This window comes from Musca autumnalis, unplaced genomic scaffold, assembly GCF_047663935.1.
Source record: "Musca autumnalis isolate F117 unplaced genomic scaffold, ASM4766393v1 scaffold_3, whole genome shotgun sequence".
Lineage (NCBI taxonomy): Eukaryota > Metazoa > Arthropoda > Insecta > Diptera > Muscidae > Musca > Musca autumnalis.
The window spans coordinates 215,729,184-215,745,188 of NW_027411866.1; the positions used below are offsets into that span (position 1 = coordinate 215,729,184).

The window sequence follows — 16,005 nt, forward strand, 5'->3', positions numbered from 1 at the left end:
CTGGAAGAAAGGGTGCTTCTATAGACCCTTTCTGGAAGAAAGGGTGCTTCTATAGACCCTTTCTGGAAGAAAGGATGCTTCCATAGACCCTTTCTGAAAGAAAGGGTCCTTATATAGACCCTTCCTGAAAGAAAGGGTGCTTCTATAGACCCTTTCTGGAAGAAAGAGTGCTTCTATAGACCCTTTCTGGAAGAAAGGATGCTTCTATAGACCCTTTCTGGAAGAAAGGGTGCTTCTATAGACCCTTTCTGGAAGAAAGGGTGCTTCTATAGACCCTTTCTGGAAGAAAGGGTGCTTCTATAGACCCTTTCTGAAAGAAAGGGTGCTTCTATAGACCCTTTTTGGAAGAAAGGGTGCTTCTATAGACCCTTTCTGAAAGAAAGGGTGCTTCTATAGACCCTTTGTGGAAGAAAGGGTGCTTCTTTATACCCTTTTTGGAAGAAAGGGTGCTTCTATAGACCCTTTCTGGAAGAAAGGGGGCTTCTATAGACCCTTTCTGGAAGAAAGGGTGCTTCTATAGACCCTTTCTGGAAGAAAGGGTGCTTCTATAGACCCTTCCTGAAAGAAAGGGTGCTTCTATAGACCCTTTCTGGAAGAAAGGGTGCTTCTATAGACCCTTTCTGGAAGAAAGGGTGCTTCTATAGACCCTTTCTGGAAGAAAGGGTGCTACTATAGACCCTTTCTGGAAGAAAGGTTGCTTCTATAGACCCTTTCTGGAAGAAAGGGTGCTTCTATAGGGTGCCGTTCATGATAACCCCTATTAATTGTGGAATCTAGAAAAAAGAATCCCAGAACTATTTCCACCATACTATCCTTGAAATAACAATCGTCCATGTTGGTAAAGTTTATATCGATGACTCCCACCATCAACCTGTAACTAAAATTGAATATTGACTCACCTCTGGCATTGGAGACGTTTATTTTCAAGGTCCACGCTCCCCATTTCTTCTTGCAGATGTTGTGTTGTGTGTGTTTTGCATGTAGACAAAATGAGGATGCTAATGTCTCGATTATGGAATGCGATTATCATTCAATTGACTTGCAAGTTGCCATAGTTGAATTACCTATGGCGACCTTCAAATGAAGCTGGCAATTTCAGTTGCGGAGACTTGGATTTTAATTCTCATTGTTTTAATTTTTTAGTTTTTGTATTGCCTTTCGATTAATGACAAGAACCAATGATGACCGACGACCAAAGTTGGTAAACTTTAAGTTGAGTTTTCCCTCAATTTTTGCATGTTTGACACGAATCATCGAGCGCCATAAGCTTGAATTATAATTGACTCTAAAAATGAAATGCATTTTATTTTTGTTTTTCAAAATTCCAATATTTCTTAAGCTAAGCCTTTTCTTGCGTAATTATAAACTACACTTCATACAATTTTTTTTGTAAATTCCTTGATCCTAAATTATTCATGACTGGTGTTTCTTTTGCTTTTTTTAATATTTAAAACAAGCAAAAGGGTTTCCTATAGGAAAAAATGAAGAAAATTTCTAAAGAAAATAAAAATAAAACAAAGGTTACAAAATGTTAAAAAAAATTGTAACAAATCTTAAGCGGTCTAGAAACTACAATCGTAAACTAAGAGAGAGTGCATATTATAGAGTAAATGGTATATCCTTGAATTCCGGATCATTTGCTGGTTTTACATAGACCTCACCATATTTGGCCATGTATTTTTTAATAAATTCTCGTGATTTATTTTTTACCGACTCGGTTACGACAAGTGTCTGACCCACCGATTCACAATATTTCAATTCTTTGATCATAACAAAGTGGGTTAGCTGCAACAACAAAAATGTGAGAAATGAGTGTGTTTTAGAGAAAAAGCGAAGAAATTACCTTCCGTGCCAAATGATTAAAATCTTCATTTGAAGTTATTTGGCCCACTGTGCAAGTATCACGACGATATGGTTTTAAATGATGCACAATAATACCGGCAATTTCACAACGGAACTTTTCCTTATTTCTGCGATATTTGGCATCCTGTTCCTTGGGTTTTCTGTAAACAAAGAAAAAGGAAAGATGAAGGAAGATATTATTTATACGTGAAAAATGTTGGGATGGAAATTGGTTTAAATGTAGTGTAGGGGCACTTTTTGGACCGATTTGAACACAACTATATATCGTTTTTCTGGGGGTAATTGGAAATGTTTAACTTCATCACCATTATGTTGTTTAGGGACACACCTTGGATTGGATTGAAATTGTTATCCCAGGTAGTCCATGGTACCCTGATCACAACGATATCTAGGGGTGTCCCGTGGTAGTGCATACTTCCCGAGATATGGGGCGTGCTTCAATAGAACCTTTTTGAAAGAAAGGGTGCTTCAATAGACCCTTTCTGAATGCTTAGGGTGCTACTTCAGACCCTTTCTAAAAGAAATGGTGCTTCCTTCTTTAGACCCTTTCTAAAAGAAAGCGGGCTTCTTTAGACAATTTCTAAAAGAAAGGGTGTTTCTTTAGACCCTTTCTAAAAGAAAGGGTGCTTCATTAGACCCTTTCTAAAAGAAAGGGTGCTTCTTTAGACCATTTCTAAAAGAAAGGGTGCTTCTTTAGACCCTTTCTAAAAGAAAGCGGGCTTCTTTAGACCCTTTCTAAAGAAAGCGGGCTTCTTTAGACCCTTTCTAAAAGAAAGCGGGCTTCTTTAGACCCTTTCTAAAAGAAAGCGGGCTTCTTTAGACCCTTTCTAAAAGAAAGCGGGCCTCTTTAGACCCTTTCTAAAAGAAAGCGGGCTTCTTCAGACCCTTTCTAAAGAAAGCGGGCTTCTTTAGACCCTTTCTAAAAGAAAGCGGGCTTCTTTAGATCCTCTCTAAAAGAAAGCGGGCTTCTTTAGACCCTCTCTAAAAGAAAGCGGGCTTCTTTAGACCCTTTCTAAAAGAAAGCGGGCTTCTTTAGACCCTTTCTAAAAGAAAGCGGGCTTCTTTAGACCCTTTCTAAAAGAAAGCGGGCTTCTTTAGACCCTTTCTAAAAGAAAGCGGGCTTCTTTAGACCCTTTCTAAAAGAAAGCGGGCTTCTATAGACCCTTTCTAAAAGAAAGGGTGCTTCTATAGACCCTTTCTAAAAGAAAGGGTGCTTCTATAGACCCTTTCTAAAAGAAAGGGTGCTTCTTTAGACCCTTTCTAAAAGAAAGGGTGCTTCTTTAGACCCTTTCTAAAAGAAAGGGTGCTTCTTTAGACCCTTTCTAAAAGAAAGGGTGCTTCTTTAGACCCTTTCTAAAAGAAAGGGTGCTTCTTTAGACCCTTTCTAAAAGAAAGGGTGCTTCTTTAGACCCTTTCTAAAAGAAAGGGTGCTTCTTTAGATCCTTTCTAAAAGAAAGGGTGCTTCTTTAGACCCTTTCTAAAAGAAAGGGTGCTTCTTTAGACCCTTTCTAAAAGAAAGGGTGCTTCTTTAGACCCTTTCTAAAAGAAAGCGGGCTTCTATAGACCCTTTCTAAAAGAAAGCGGGCTTCTATAGACCCTTTCTAAAAGAAAGGGTGCTTCTATAGACCCTTTCTAAAAGAAAGGGTGCTTCTTTAGACCCTTTCTAAAAGAAAGCGGGCTTCTATAGACCCTTTCTAAAAGAAAGGGTGCTTCTATAGACCCTTTCTAAAAGAAAGGGTGCTTCTTTAGACCCTTTCTAAAAGAAAGGGTGCTTCTTTAGACCCTTTCTAAAAGAAAGGGTGCTTCTTTAGACCCTTTCTAAAAGAAAGGGTGCTTCTTTAGACCCTTTCTAAAAGAAAGGGTGCTTCTTTAGACCCTTTCTAAAAGAAAGGGTGCTTCTTTAGACCCTTTCTAAAAGAAAGGGTGCTTCTTTAGACCCTTTCTAAAAGAAAGGGTGCTTCTTTAGACCCTTTCTAAAAGAAAGGGTGCTTCTTTAGACCCTTTCTAAAAGAAAGGGTGCTTCTTTAGACCCTTTCTAAAAGAAAGGGTGCTTCTTTAGACCCTTTCTAAAAGAAAGGGAGCTTCTTTAGACCCTTTCTAAAAGAAAGGGTGCTTCTTTAGACCCTTTCTAAAAGAAAGGGTGCTTCTTTAGACCCTTTCTAAAAGAAAGGGTGCTTCTTTAGACCCTTTCTAAAAGAAAGGGTGCTTCTTTAGACCCTTTCTAAAAGAAAGGGTGCTTCTTTAGACCCTTTCTAAAAGAAAGGGTGCTTCTTTAGACCCTTTCTAAAAGAAAGGGTGCTTCTTTAGACCCTTTCTAAAAGAAAGGGTGCTTCTTTAGACCCTTTCTAAAAGAAAGGGTGCTTCTTTAGACCCTTTCTAAAAGAAAGGGTGCTTCTTTAGACCCTTTCTAAAAGAAAGGGTGCTTCTTTAGACCCTTTCTAAAAGAAAGTGTGCTTCTTTAGACCCTTTCTAAAAGCAAGGGTGCTTCTTTAGACCCTTTCTAAAAGAAAGGGTGCTTCTTTAGACCCTTTCTAAAAGAAAGTGTGCTCCTTTAGACCCTTTCTAAAAGAAGGTGTGCTTCTTTAGACCCTTTCTAAAAGAAGGTGTGCTTCTTTAGACCCTTTCTAAAAGAAAGGGTGCTGCTTTAGACCCTTTCTAAAAGAAAGGGTGCTGCTTTAGACCCTTTCTAAAAGAAAGGGTGCTTCTTTAGACCCTTTCTAAAAGAAAGTGTGCTTCTTTAGACCCTTTCTAAAAGAAGGTGTGCTTCTTTAGACCCTTTCTAAAAGAAAGTGTGCTTCTTTAGACCCTTTCTAAAAGAAGGTGTGCTTCTTTAGACCCTTTCTAAAAGAAAGGGTGCTGCTTTAGACCCTTTCTAAAAGAAAGGGTGCTGCTTTAGACCCTTTCTAAAAGAAAGGGTGCTGCTTTAGACCCTTTCTAAAAGAAAGGGTGCTGCTTTAGACCCTTTCTAAAAGAAAGGGTACTTCTATGGACCCAGTCTGAAAAAAATGGTACTTCTATGGACCCATTCTGAAAGAAATGGTGCTTCTATCGATCCTTTCAGAAAGAAATGGTGCTTCTATGGACCCTTTCTGAAAGAAATTGTGCTTCTATGGACCCTTTCTGAAAGAAATGGTGCTTCCATGGACCCTTTCTGAAAGAAATGGTGCTTCCATGGACCCTTTCTGAAAGAAATGGTGCTTCCATGGACCCTTTCTGAAAGAAATACTGCTTCCATGGACCCTTTCTGAAAGAAATGGTGCTTCTATGGACCCCTTCTGGAATTTTCATTACGGAGGAGTGTATCCCGGGCCCCTTGATCGCCCCTGCCAAAGTGCCTCACTACGTACACTAATGCATGTAATATTCCTCTTCTTCCACCGACACTTTAAAGAGTATTACAAACGACTACTTACCTCTTATCCTTCTTTTCCAATTTACGTTTTTTATATTCCTGGCGATCGCTAAGTGCTGCCGCAGCTGATGTAGACATAGAACTGGTGGAACTACTACTCCATTGATCACTGAAGTCACGATGGGCGGGGAGGGGTCTTTTCAATGGTCTCTTTGTTGTCAGGGCATCCAGTTCATCAACGATTTTGTCGCCTTCGACAATTTTATCAATTAGGGGACTGTTAATTTCCGCCTTTATGTCTTCATCTTCATCCGAAGAGAGTAAATAATCTTGGATGGGTAGGACACCACTGTCTTCTTCACCATCTGTTTTCGTTGTGGAATCCGAGGACAAACTACCCAGGGTACACATATTCAGCGATGATTGCCGCAAAGCCTCGGCTCGTCGGCGACGTATTTCTTCCTTGCGTTTGCGTATTTTCTCCTTATTTTCTTTGTACTTGCGTACCTCCAGCTGGTTGTAGATGCGATCTTCTTCACGACGAGGCTGAAAGGAGAGAAAAAGTTTTAAAATTATGGTATGGTATTCAACATTTTTTTTGGGACTTACACTAATGGACCTCTCATCCACCAAACGTTGATATCTCTTTTGCCTTCTCAGCTCCACCTTGCGATCGATATAGGCCTTAAGCTGCTCAGCATTCATGCCAATTAGTATCTCATCATCATCTTCGCTGCTTTCATTGGCCGTGGTCGATGAAAGTTCATTACCCGAATCATTATCATCCAACGCTCTTTGGGACTGCTGCAGTTGGGACGCCGAAGGTGGTTCCCATTGAGGCACACGATACTGGACATGATAGTAGTATATTTGTCCCAATGGTGTTATGGCAAATTTCCATTCTGGTGGTAAGGTGTTGCAAACAGCTGGCAGTTGATAATCCTCGGGATTGGTTGACTTTGGTTTCACCGGAACTTGTATATAGGCATAACTTGGTGGTGTAGTAATGGGCTTTCGTTCCACCGAAAACCATTGTCCTGTGGCTGGATTAACACAAAATGGCACATCTTGGGGCCGGGTTTTCTTGGGATCCAAACCAAAGAAACGACATTTGGTTTCAAATTCCCGACGTTCCTCGGCCATGCGTTTTTCTGCCTCATCTCGGGCCACCTTGGCGGCAAACATTTCACGCCTTTGGGTTTTGGAGAGATTCTTAATGTTGGGATCTTCTGGGGCCATAAGGGTTGATGGGCGTTGCATATTACTACCACCACCACCATTATTACCACCACCTCCACCTCCTCCGCCGCCACCAGGGCCGCCATTATTGTTTTGTTGCTGCATTAGCTTGACATTGTGGGACCTACCACCACCACCACCGAACCTTGAGGTTGAGGAGGTAAAACGCCTACCAAAACGATCATTGCGATATTGATCACGATGATGATCATTGCGATTTGAACCTTCATTTTCGGCATATTGACGATCTGCCTCACGCTCGTGTTCCTTCATTTGCTCTATGCGCTCCTTTTTGGGTATGCGGAATATTTCCGGCAGACTCTCCCAGTTGGTGATTAATTTTTGTGACAATTTTTGTAGATCATCGGAATTGGCAAGATCTCCTCCACCTGCAACACCATCACTAATTTGTGTTGAAGCAGCCGCATTAGAAGGTCCATCTTGTGAGTTACTACTGGAATCTTCATTGGGTGAGAGATTGGCGGATGTGGTACTGCTGCCACTGGTGGAACCACACCAATTCCTCACCACCTGCATAACTTTACTATCTGTCAATACCGTTTTATTGGCAATTGGTAGCAGCTCCAAAGTCTGCAGTAATGCCAAACGTATTTGCATATTTCCAGCATCTTCACTCATCCAACCATGTAGCAAACGTAACCCGTGATAATCCAGAAACAGACGGCGACAGGGCAATTCACCTTTCCTTAAGATATCCAAGAGATGTAACCTGGTTTGCATCAGTTTCGCTCTTACCATAAGACGTGATAATCTGAGGGTGTCAGCTTGGGTCTTGAGGCCACATCTACTCAAGAATTGCACCTCATCTTCTATATCAGGATCTTCCAGAGACCGTTGTTTGTTGGCTGATATTTCAGTGGTAGAAGATTCCTTGCTGCGCTTTTTACGTTTCTGCAGCTTTTGTTCCCGTTTGTGTTGCTTATTCTTGGCAGCCACCTTTTCAGCCATTTTAGAAAGCAATTTTTTAAATTTACTCTTGGAGTCTTCTTCCTCGGTTTTGGTTGTTGCCACTGTTTCGGGATCCTTGCTTTCCTCCTTGTTAGCCAGAATTTCCAATGATTTCTCTTCGACGCTCTTGGTTTCTAGTGGTATGGGGGCCAATTCCGCCTCTGCCTGGGCAGCAGCCATTTCCAGTTTCTTTTGCACCTCCTCGGGATTGTACACATCACTGGCGTCACTGTCTTCCTCTTCATCGTCTTCCAGCAGACTTCGGGTGCTAACGTCGGCTTCGTCCTCCTCCTCATCACTGTCATCCTCCTCTTCATCATCATCGATTTGTTCACCCTCATCTGAGTTGGGTTCTTGGCCAATCCAACCACGACAATTGGCCGATTCACAATAACAGCGCTGGGCCTCCCGGCCATAACGCTGATATTGATAATCAAAGGTTATCTCCTCACCCGGCATAATGGATTTGCGACTAAAGAAACCAATTCTCAGCTCTCCATTTACCGTCCACTTCTGGGTCTCGGCATTGGGATCGCAGGAGTGATTAATGAATCGGGAAATATTACCCTTTATGGTGGCATCAATAATTGCATCACTTCGCAAAGCCATAAAATAATAATGACGATTCTTTTCCTGGGAGTAGAGTATGCGGCGCCTCTCAAATTCCTCAGTATCAATTACTTCGCCAACATATTCCATTATAAACTCACCCGGTAAGATTTCAATGTCGGCCATAATACCAAAACCCTTCTTTTCCGTGCGAAACACCCGACAAGGAGAGCAAAGGTACTTTTGGAACCTTTTGTTGGTACAACGATCTTTGACATTACACTCGTGGCCACACTCAATCATGAGTAGGCGATTTAGGCAATCTTCTCCACACGCCAATTCGCCACGTTCCTCTTCCTCGGGTGTTAGGAAACAGTCGCAAATCATTTTCCTCGCCTCTCGACTGATTACGCGCTCACATTTATATTCATTCTCCTTGATGACCTGGAAGTTACTTAGACGTTCTTCCATTTCTTTGAGGAATTTGGCATTTTTCGCCTCCACTTCGGCCAAGTCGAGGAGGTGATCATCCAAAGTGTAATGACTTTTGGTTTCAACATCATCTTTAATGGAGAAACGTTCCTTGTCCCGGACCAAACCTCGACCCACCAAGGCTTTGGGAGTTTTTGTCAATTTAAGGCGATGTGAACGCCTTACACCACCGCCCGAGGAGTTTTGGTCATCTTCCATGGGGCTACTGGAAACCATGGCACTGTCTGGGCTTTTATTTTCACTATGATGAGCGCCACTAGAGGGAGGAGGAGGGGTAACGCTGGGTGTCGCCAACGGCGTGTCGGCAGGAGTTTCAAATGTATGGAAGCTGATGCTATCTTCTTTTTTGCTGGGTGTAATGGATTCTTCCTCTTTTTCTTTGGTTTCTGTGAAGCCTAGTGTAGCGTCTGCTGTTGCTGTTGGGCTTGCGCTTGTTATAACATTATCCACACTATCCTCATCCAATTTATAGCCTTTCTTCAACAAATTCAAACCATCTTCAATGAATTTTCCAATATCTTTTAACGGATCGGGATCTTCTTCTTCTTCTGCTGCTGCTGCTTGATTGGCTGTGACGGTAACGGTATTTTCTGTTTGTTTTGCCGCCAAACCAAAACCAAATGTGGGTGATGTGGATGGGGTTAACGGTTCATGTTTGTGTGCTTCACTTTCAAGTGGTTTATCGTTCAGGGCGGCCTCAAAGTCTTCTTTGAGTTTCTTTTGACGTTTCTTTTTTGCCAGCTTTTCATCAAGTGATCTTTCAACGGCAGGTGGTGGTGATGATGATGATGTTGAGGGTGTTGTTGGAGCTTCTTCGACTTTCCTCTCCCTATTATCTGCCTCAATTGGTGGTTCCTCCTTTTCATTGTCTTTCTTTTCTGGGTTGGGGATTTCTTGTTGATTTTGTGTTGTTGTTGCTGCTGCTGATTTTGATCTTCTACCTCTTTTGGGTGTGTTTCCTTTGCCATTTCCATTATCATCTTGATTGGTTGATGCTGCTTCTTCTGTGGTGTCAAGGTTTTTATTTTTCTTATTGGATTTTTTATTTTGCTTGGCACACGGAGATAGCTTTGTGGTGGCTGTTGGTGCTTGGGATTCTGGGCAACCACCAACATGTTCAGGAGTGCCCGCGATTGTTTCCAAGTTAGTTGGTGCCCCTTCCTCTACTTCCTTTTCATTGCCTGTGGACAAACCGGAAGTTTCTTCCAAAGTGAGGTTATGTCCAATGTTTTCATCTGTTTTCGATTTACGTTCTTTGCCTGTTTTTTTACCCTCCGCAGCAACCACTGTTGGTGATGGTGATATGGTTTTCGTGGAACGTGATTTTGTTTGTTTTGCCGCTTTCCTTGTGGGAGTTGTGGATGTTGGGGCCTTTGCCATATTTTCTTCCACAGATGAACATTCAGCAATTGGTCCAGGAGTTTCACAACGTTCTTTCAGTTCATCGCTTGGCGCTTTATGAGCCGAATCAGCCTCTTGATCCTTGGCAGCCTTGTCGCCCGGTTGGGGAATCTTTGCAGGTGATGCTTCTTCCTTCTCCTCTTCTTTGGCTTTTGAAAATCGTGATGGCTTCGTCCTTCTTGAGTTTGATGACTTTGGCTCATCACTACCAGGGATGGAGGTTTCATTTAAGGCCTCTTCTTGGGTGATATCTCCGAGGGTCTTGGTAGTTTTATAGGCATCACTTAATTCCTCATCGCATGTATTTGAGGCCGCAACTTCCATCCGCTCTTTGATTTTTGTTTGACGTCCGGCTTTGGGTTTCCTTGATTTTTTGCCCTCATCACTTGCGGACATTGAAGATGTGGCTTCATTTGAATTTTCCTCCTGTTCAACTTCTCCGGGACTCTTGGAAAGACTTGTTTCCTTTTCAACCGCTTGGGCCGCGGAAGCATTAGCAGTCTGGTCTTTGGCTTTTGCAAAACGTGACGATTTTGACTTTCTTGGGAGAGAGGTCGTTGGCTCCTCCACCTGGTTGTTATCTCCTAGTCCCTTGGCGGCAGCTGTGTTAGAGTGGTGGGTTTCTTGTTCGCTAACTTGTGGAACTTGTAAATCAACCTCGATTTGTTCCTTGACTTTAGAAGTACGACCGGATTTTGGTTTTCTTGGTGGTATGGCCTCATCATTAGTGGTGGTTTGGCCTAAATTTTCTTCCTGGCCGGCATTGGAAGGCAGTTGTACTTCTTCGGCAGTTGTACCTTCATCATTAATTTGTTCTCTAGCCTTTGTAGAACGTCCGGATTTTGCTTTTCTTGGTGGTAGGGTCTCATCACTACTAGTGATGGATGGGCTAGGGGATTCATTCAAATTCTGCTTAAGATTGTCATCCCCTAAGCTCTTGGTAGCTGTGGTATCCTCTTCTTTGCTGATCTCTGACTCCTTTAATGCCTGGCCGATTTGTTCTTTTAGTTTTGAATTACGTCCGGATTTTGTTTTTCTTGAAGATGTGGTCTCATCATTTTCCGGGGCAAAGGCAGAGGCAGTGTCCTGCTTAATATTCTCCATGTCCTTCTCAGGTGTGTCGGAGTGAGAAACCTCTTCTTCGGCAGCAGTCTTTACCTGAGAAGCATGTCGTTTTGGTTCCTTGGCATTTGAAGAACGCACGGAACGTCTTGAAACTGTGGGTTCTTCATTACCAGGGACCGGGGGAGTTGTGGTTTCATTCAAATTCTCCTCCTGTATGGCTTTCTTTAGGTTCTTTGTGGAATGGCTTATTTCCTCCGCTGAAGAACGCACGGAACGTCTTGAAACTGTGGGTTCTTCATTACCAGGGACCGGGGGAGTTGTGGTTTCATTCAAATTCTGCTCCTGTATAGCTTTCTTTAGGTTCTTTGTGGAATGGCTTATTTCCTCTGCTACAGTCTGTTCCCGTGAAGCCTCCTGACTCTCTTCCTTTAGCTTTGAAGAACGTGCGGAACGTCTTGAAGGTGTGACCTCATCATTACTGGAGACAGAGGAAGTAGCGGTTTCATTTAAATTCTTCTCCTGCATAACATCCCCATGGCTCTGGTCTTTCGGAGTGCCAGACGACTGTCTAAATTCCTGTTCCAACTGCTTTGAAATATCGTCCACTGGTTCCTTGAGCTTTGAAGAACGTCCAGATTTCGACTTTCTTGATGTTGTGATGAGATCACCATCGATTTGGTCCGTATCAGACTGCCTCAATTCCTGGTCCTGCGCCTTTGACGTTTCATCCACAGGTTCCTTGAGCTTTGAAGAGCGTCCAGATTTGGACTTTTTTGATGTTGGGGTAACCTCATCCCAGCTGAGAGGGGAGGATGAGGTGTTTTCTGTTTCCTTTTCCAAGGTTTCTACATTTTCCTTAACTTCATTCTCCTCCTCCTCCACCTTCTCTAGTTCTGTGCCATCATCATCGCTGCTCTTTGTAATTTGCACGAGCACTGCCTTGCTGCTAAGAGCTGCAATTTCAGCAAATGTCTCTTCCAAAGTTTTATGTTTTGCTGGCTCCTCGTCACCCCGACGACCGCTGCTGCTGCGTTTTTCATAACGTCGGGTAATTTTCTTGTTCAGCGTCAATGGCGATGAAGTATCTGAACGTGAGGAGGATGAGGAGCAGGAGGTAGGTGAAATATTGATTTTCCTTAGCGTTGAAGGTGAAGACGTTTCTGAACGTGTGGGTGAGCAGGAACTTCGACCCCTTTTGGGTAGCGATGAGGGTGATGCAGCATGGGAACGATTGGGTGAATTTGAATTGGAATTGGTTGCACCTTTGGTAGTGTCGGACAACACCTTATCATCCGGAAGAGATTCTGGGACCATTTGAGACGGTTTATCTGCTACTGCTTTATTATCCGGCTCTGCTAATAAAGAGGAAGAACAGGGAGCCTCTTGGGTTGTTGCATTTTCATCTGCTTCAAGATTTTCATCTGCTTTTGAGCCAAGTTTACCCAATTTTTTAACCTCTGCCGGAATTGATGGTGACAGGTTCTTGGAGGAACGAGTCTTTGATACATTCTCCAGGCCTTTCTTGGTAATTTCAGATTTATCTTCTGTTGGCGAGTCCTTTCCAACTGGTAACGAATTCTTAGAATCTTCAGAAGCAATGGTCTGAGTATCTGAAAGCTTTTCCGGTTGTCCACCACTAATGGCGGTGTTTTGACCACCTGCATTTGCTGCTTCTTTGTTCGACTGTACCGCTCGTAAAATGTCCAGTAGGGTGTTGGTCTCAATGCTAACATTTTGAATGTCATATTGTTGTGGTTGTTGTGAAACACATTCGACTATAGGGTTTTCCAGAGGCTCCTCGGAACAAGACGCTTTTTGAGTAGCCTTAGTCGTTTGATCTGGTTCGCCAACTTGTTCAGTAGCTTTTGAAATTGTGGCTATTATTACCTTGTCTCCCCCTTCCAATGTTCCTGCAATTTTCTCAGTCAATGTTGGTGATACTACTCCTGCTTGTTCGTTCTTTCTTCCTTTAGCTGCCGCCAGCTCCTTTTTATCCTTTCTTGTATTGGGTTTTGGTGAAATTACCTTCCGTTTTTCATTCTTTTCCAAATGTTTAGATTCCCATAACACCTTGTTGTCCTCTTCATGAGGTTTTGCTTCGGTTTGTTGCTTTTCTTGTAGAGATGTTTCATGGGTCTTGACACCTTCGCATACTTCTTGGCTATCGCCGCTTAACTTCACATCCTCATTTAAGGGAATTTCCGTAGCATTTTTCGTATTGGCTTCTCTGTCTAAAGGACCTAAAACATCTTTCTTTTCATTCTGCCTCTCGCCTGCCTCCTGCATTTCCACAAGATCACAAACTGATTCCACGGTATCATCGTTTTTATTGCCGATGACCTGCACAGGTTCTGAGCTAATTTCCGTTGAACGAATTTCTATAGTTACATCCGTTATTTTAACTTCTGTTGAAGCCTCCGTCTCCTCTGGTCCATGCAAATTTCTAAAACGTGATTTTCGTGGCTTTCTCTTTGGGACTTCAATTGGCTTTTCAGTCAAGGGAGAGGCTTCAACTGTCATAGGACATTCTACCTTTGACTTAATACTGCTGTTGTCTTCTTCTTGTATGGCTTGCTGCTGTTCTGGAGAAGCTTCCTTTTGTTTACGTAAAGATTTTCTTTTACTGACTTGATGTTTGGGCTCTGTTTCTTCTGAAATAGTCTCGTTCTTGGCATTAGAAGACTCATCAGATATAGATTCCATAATCGCTGCTTGTTCCTGAACCTCTTCAATAGTGATTGTTACCTCATTAACATCATCAGCCTGTGGGTCCATGATATTTGAACTCTGTTCCAATTGCTTTTCCTTAGCATCTTCCATAGCGATTGGATTTGATTGATTTCCGGCATTCTTATCAGTCTTGTCTTCACTTGTATCCGCACTTTCTCCTTCTTTCTTCTCTGTTGTCTCACTCTCATCCAATTTCTTATCATCATTCCGTTTTCTAAGGGATTTTCTTTTTGTCTGGGAACGGGTATTACTTGTCGGGGCAAGTTTAAGAATATCTTTACTCCGCTTAGCTTCTTCAGATGTTTCATCTTTAGATGGAAGGTCTCTTGATGAATTTTCACTTCCAGAAGATTCCTCTCCAGTGGAGGATTTACGTTTAATGTCGCAATGGGAAGGTATTTTCACTGATTCTTGAGGCGGCTCAGAATGTTGTAAAACTTTTGTTTCATTTTGAAGCACAACTTCTTCAGTTTCTTTGGAACATACTTCCTTGGGAGACTGCAGTGATTCAACATCTCCTTTATCAACTTCCTCCGCTTCTTTTGCAATTTCTTTCTGTTTTTGTTCCACTTCCAACTGACTAACTGGTGGCAGTGTTTCACTGATGATCTTTTGGTCTGATGGAGTCTTGACTGTTTCTTCAGTACCTTCCAAAACCGACTGTTTCTCCCCAGCATCATCAGAGGTTTTGGTTTCATCTCCCTTTGTTGTCCCAGCAGCAGAAAGGCGATTATTTTTTCTTTGCAAACGTTGGGATCTTTTGGCGGAAGAAAGCTTTTCTCCTTCATTGACACACTTATCTTTAGTCACCTCACTTAAACTCTGATCTGATTTTTCTGATTCAGTTAGGCTAAGGTCACGGTGGAGTTTCTTAATGTTAGCTTCCTCATTGGTCACAGAAGTCGGTTGAACAACTTGTGGCGACAATTTGTCCAACATGCCAGCCTTTGTTGATGACTCAATACATGGCAAATTTTCGGGTAAATTTCCTTCCTTCTTTTCAACTTCTTCCACAACTTTTGTCTCCTTCCCATCCTCCTTGGGATCCTGCTGTAGTGCCAAACATGCCTTATATTCCTTCCAATTGGTTGCTTTTTCGGGAGTTAACTTTTTCGTTACTTCCTTTGGCTCGTTATCGCTGCCACTGTCTACCACTACTTTTTCTGGTGTGTTCTGTTTTGGTGGACGGCCTCTACGTTTCTGTTGTTGTTGCTGCAGTTGTATCGATGCCGCCATATCATCTACCCTGCTTTCACTCACTTTACTACTGCTACTTGCCGCCAATGTCTTCCTTCGTCCATCTAACGATTTACGTACATTACTTTCCATTTGAGCCACAATCAAACTTGTAGTTTGTTTGGGCTTTAGTATTGCACTCGTAGCATCTTTATCACCCACGGTTTTACTTAGCATTGCAGGTGGCATTGGTGGTATGGGAGGTGGTGGTGGTTTTGTCTGCTCCTGTGATATGGAATAACGTCTAAAGATTGCAGATTTTTCCATAAAGGTCTTTTGTTTTGATGATAAATCTCCTGCTGCTCCACCCACAGCACCACCAGTAGATCCAACACCTGCATTATTATTACCTTCTCCACCTCCTCCTCCAGTTGTGGGATTTATCCCAGTATTTGTCTTTGAAGTTGAGGGAACATTTGAATCAATCCTAGCCTCGATTTGTATCTTATGAGGCTTACGATTTTTATTTAGCAGATCTCTTACATCGAATTTAATAATTTTTTTCCTCGAGCTACGACGACATTCGGAAACGGGTATAATCGCGGGGGGATTTCGTCTTCCCTCGGGGGTTGGAGAAATGGCCAATGCTGCAACATCTGTTGGGCTTTCTGTTGTCTCCTTAGAGGAGGAGGATGAATTCAATTCCACCGATTCGCATGCAGATCCTTTCGAAAGTCTTGCTGTAGACCTTTTACTTCTTTGATTTCCTGTTGTATCCATAGTTCCTTTTATTTTTTGTGTCCTTTCGGTGTTGTTTTTATCAGACAACGAAGCCGACCGATTTTTTCGGCTCGCTCGCTTACGTCTGTGCAAGACAATCGGCGGCGGCGCGCCGACTTATTTACCGACTCGCGGCTAAATTTCAGCTTAGTTAACATCATGGTACAAATACACAGGTAGCCGCATCGGCAATTGTTGGTAACATAAGATGTCAAAATTTGACATCTTCTTCTTCTTCTTTATTTGCCGATCCGTATTCGGATTTTGGCGATCATACAATTACAAATTGAATATTTTAGATGTATATTTAATATCTATTGTGTAAATTTATTCTGCAATGGTGAGTTCTCTATTCCTCGCAGCATTTATAAGGTTGTTCTCATCTGGCG

At 42.4% G+C, this 16,005-nt stretch overlaps 1 protein-coding gene across 1 annotated transcript; it reads right to left on the reverse strand.

Annotated features, from left to right (window-relative positions):
- Positions 1 to 1,279: 1,279 nt before the first annotated feature.
- Set2 (SET domain containing 2) lies at positions 1,280 to 15,728 on the reverse strand. Its single transcript, XM_073976705.1, has 4 exons — positions 5,825 to 15,728; positions 5,277 to 5,761; positions 1,844 to 2,003; positions 1,280 to 1,785 (listed from the first exon to the last, which is right to left on the reverse strand). The coding sequence occupies exons 1-4, from the start codon at positions 15,614 to 15,616 to the stop codon at positions 1,600 to 1,602; spliced, it is 10,623 nt and encodes a 3,540-aa protein (XP_073832806.1). The 5' UTR covers positions 15,617 to 15,728; the 3' UTR covers positions 1,280 to 1,599.
- Positions 15,729 to 16,005: the final 277 nt, after the last annotated feature.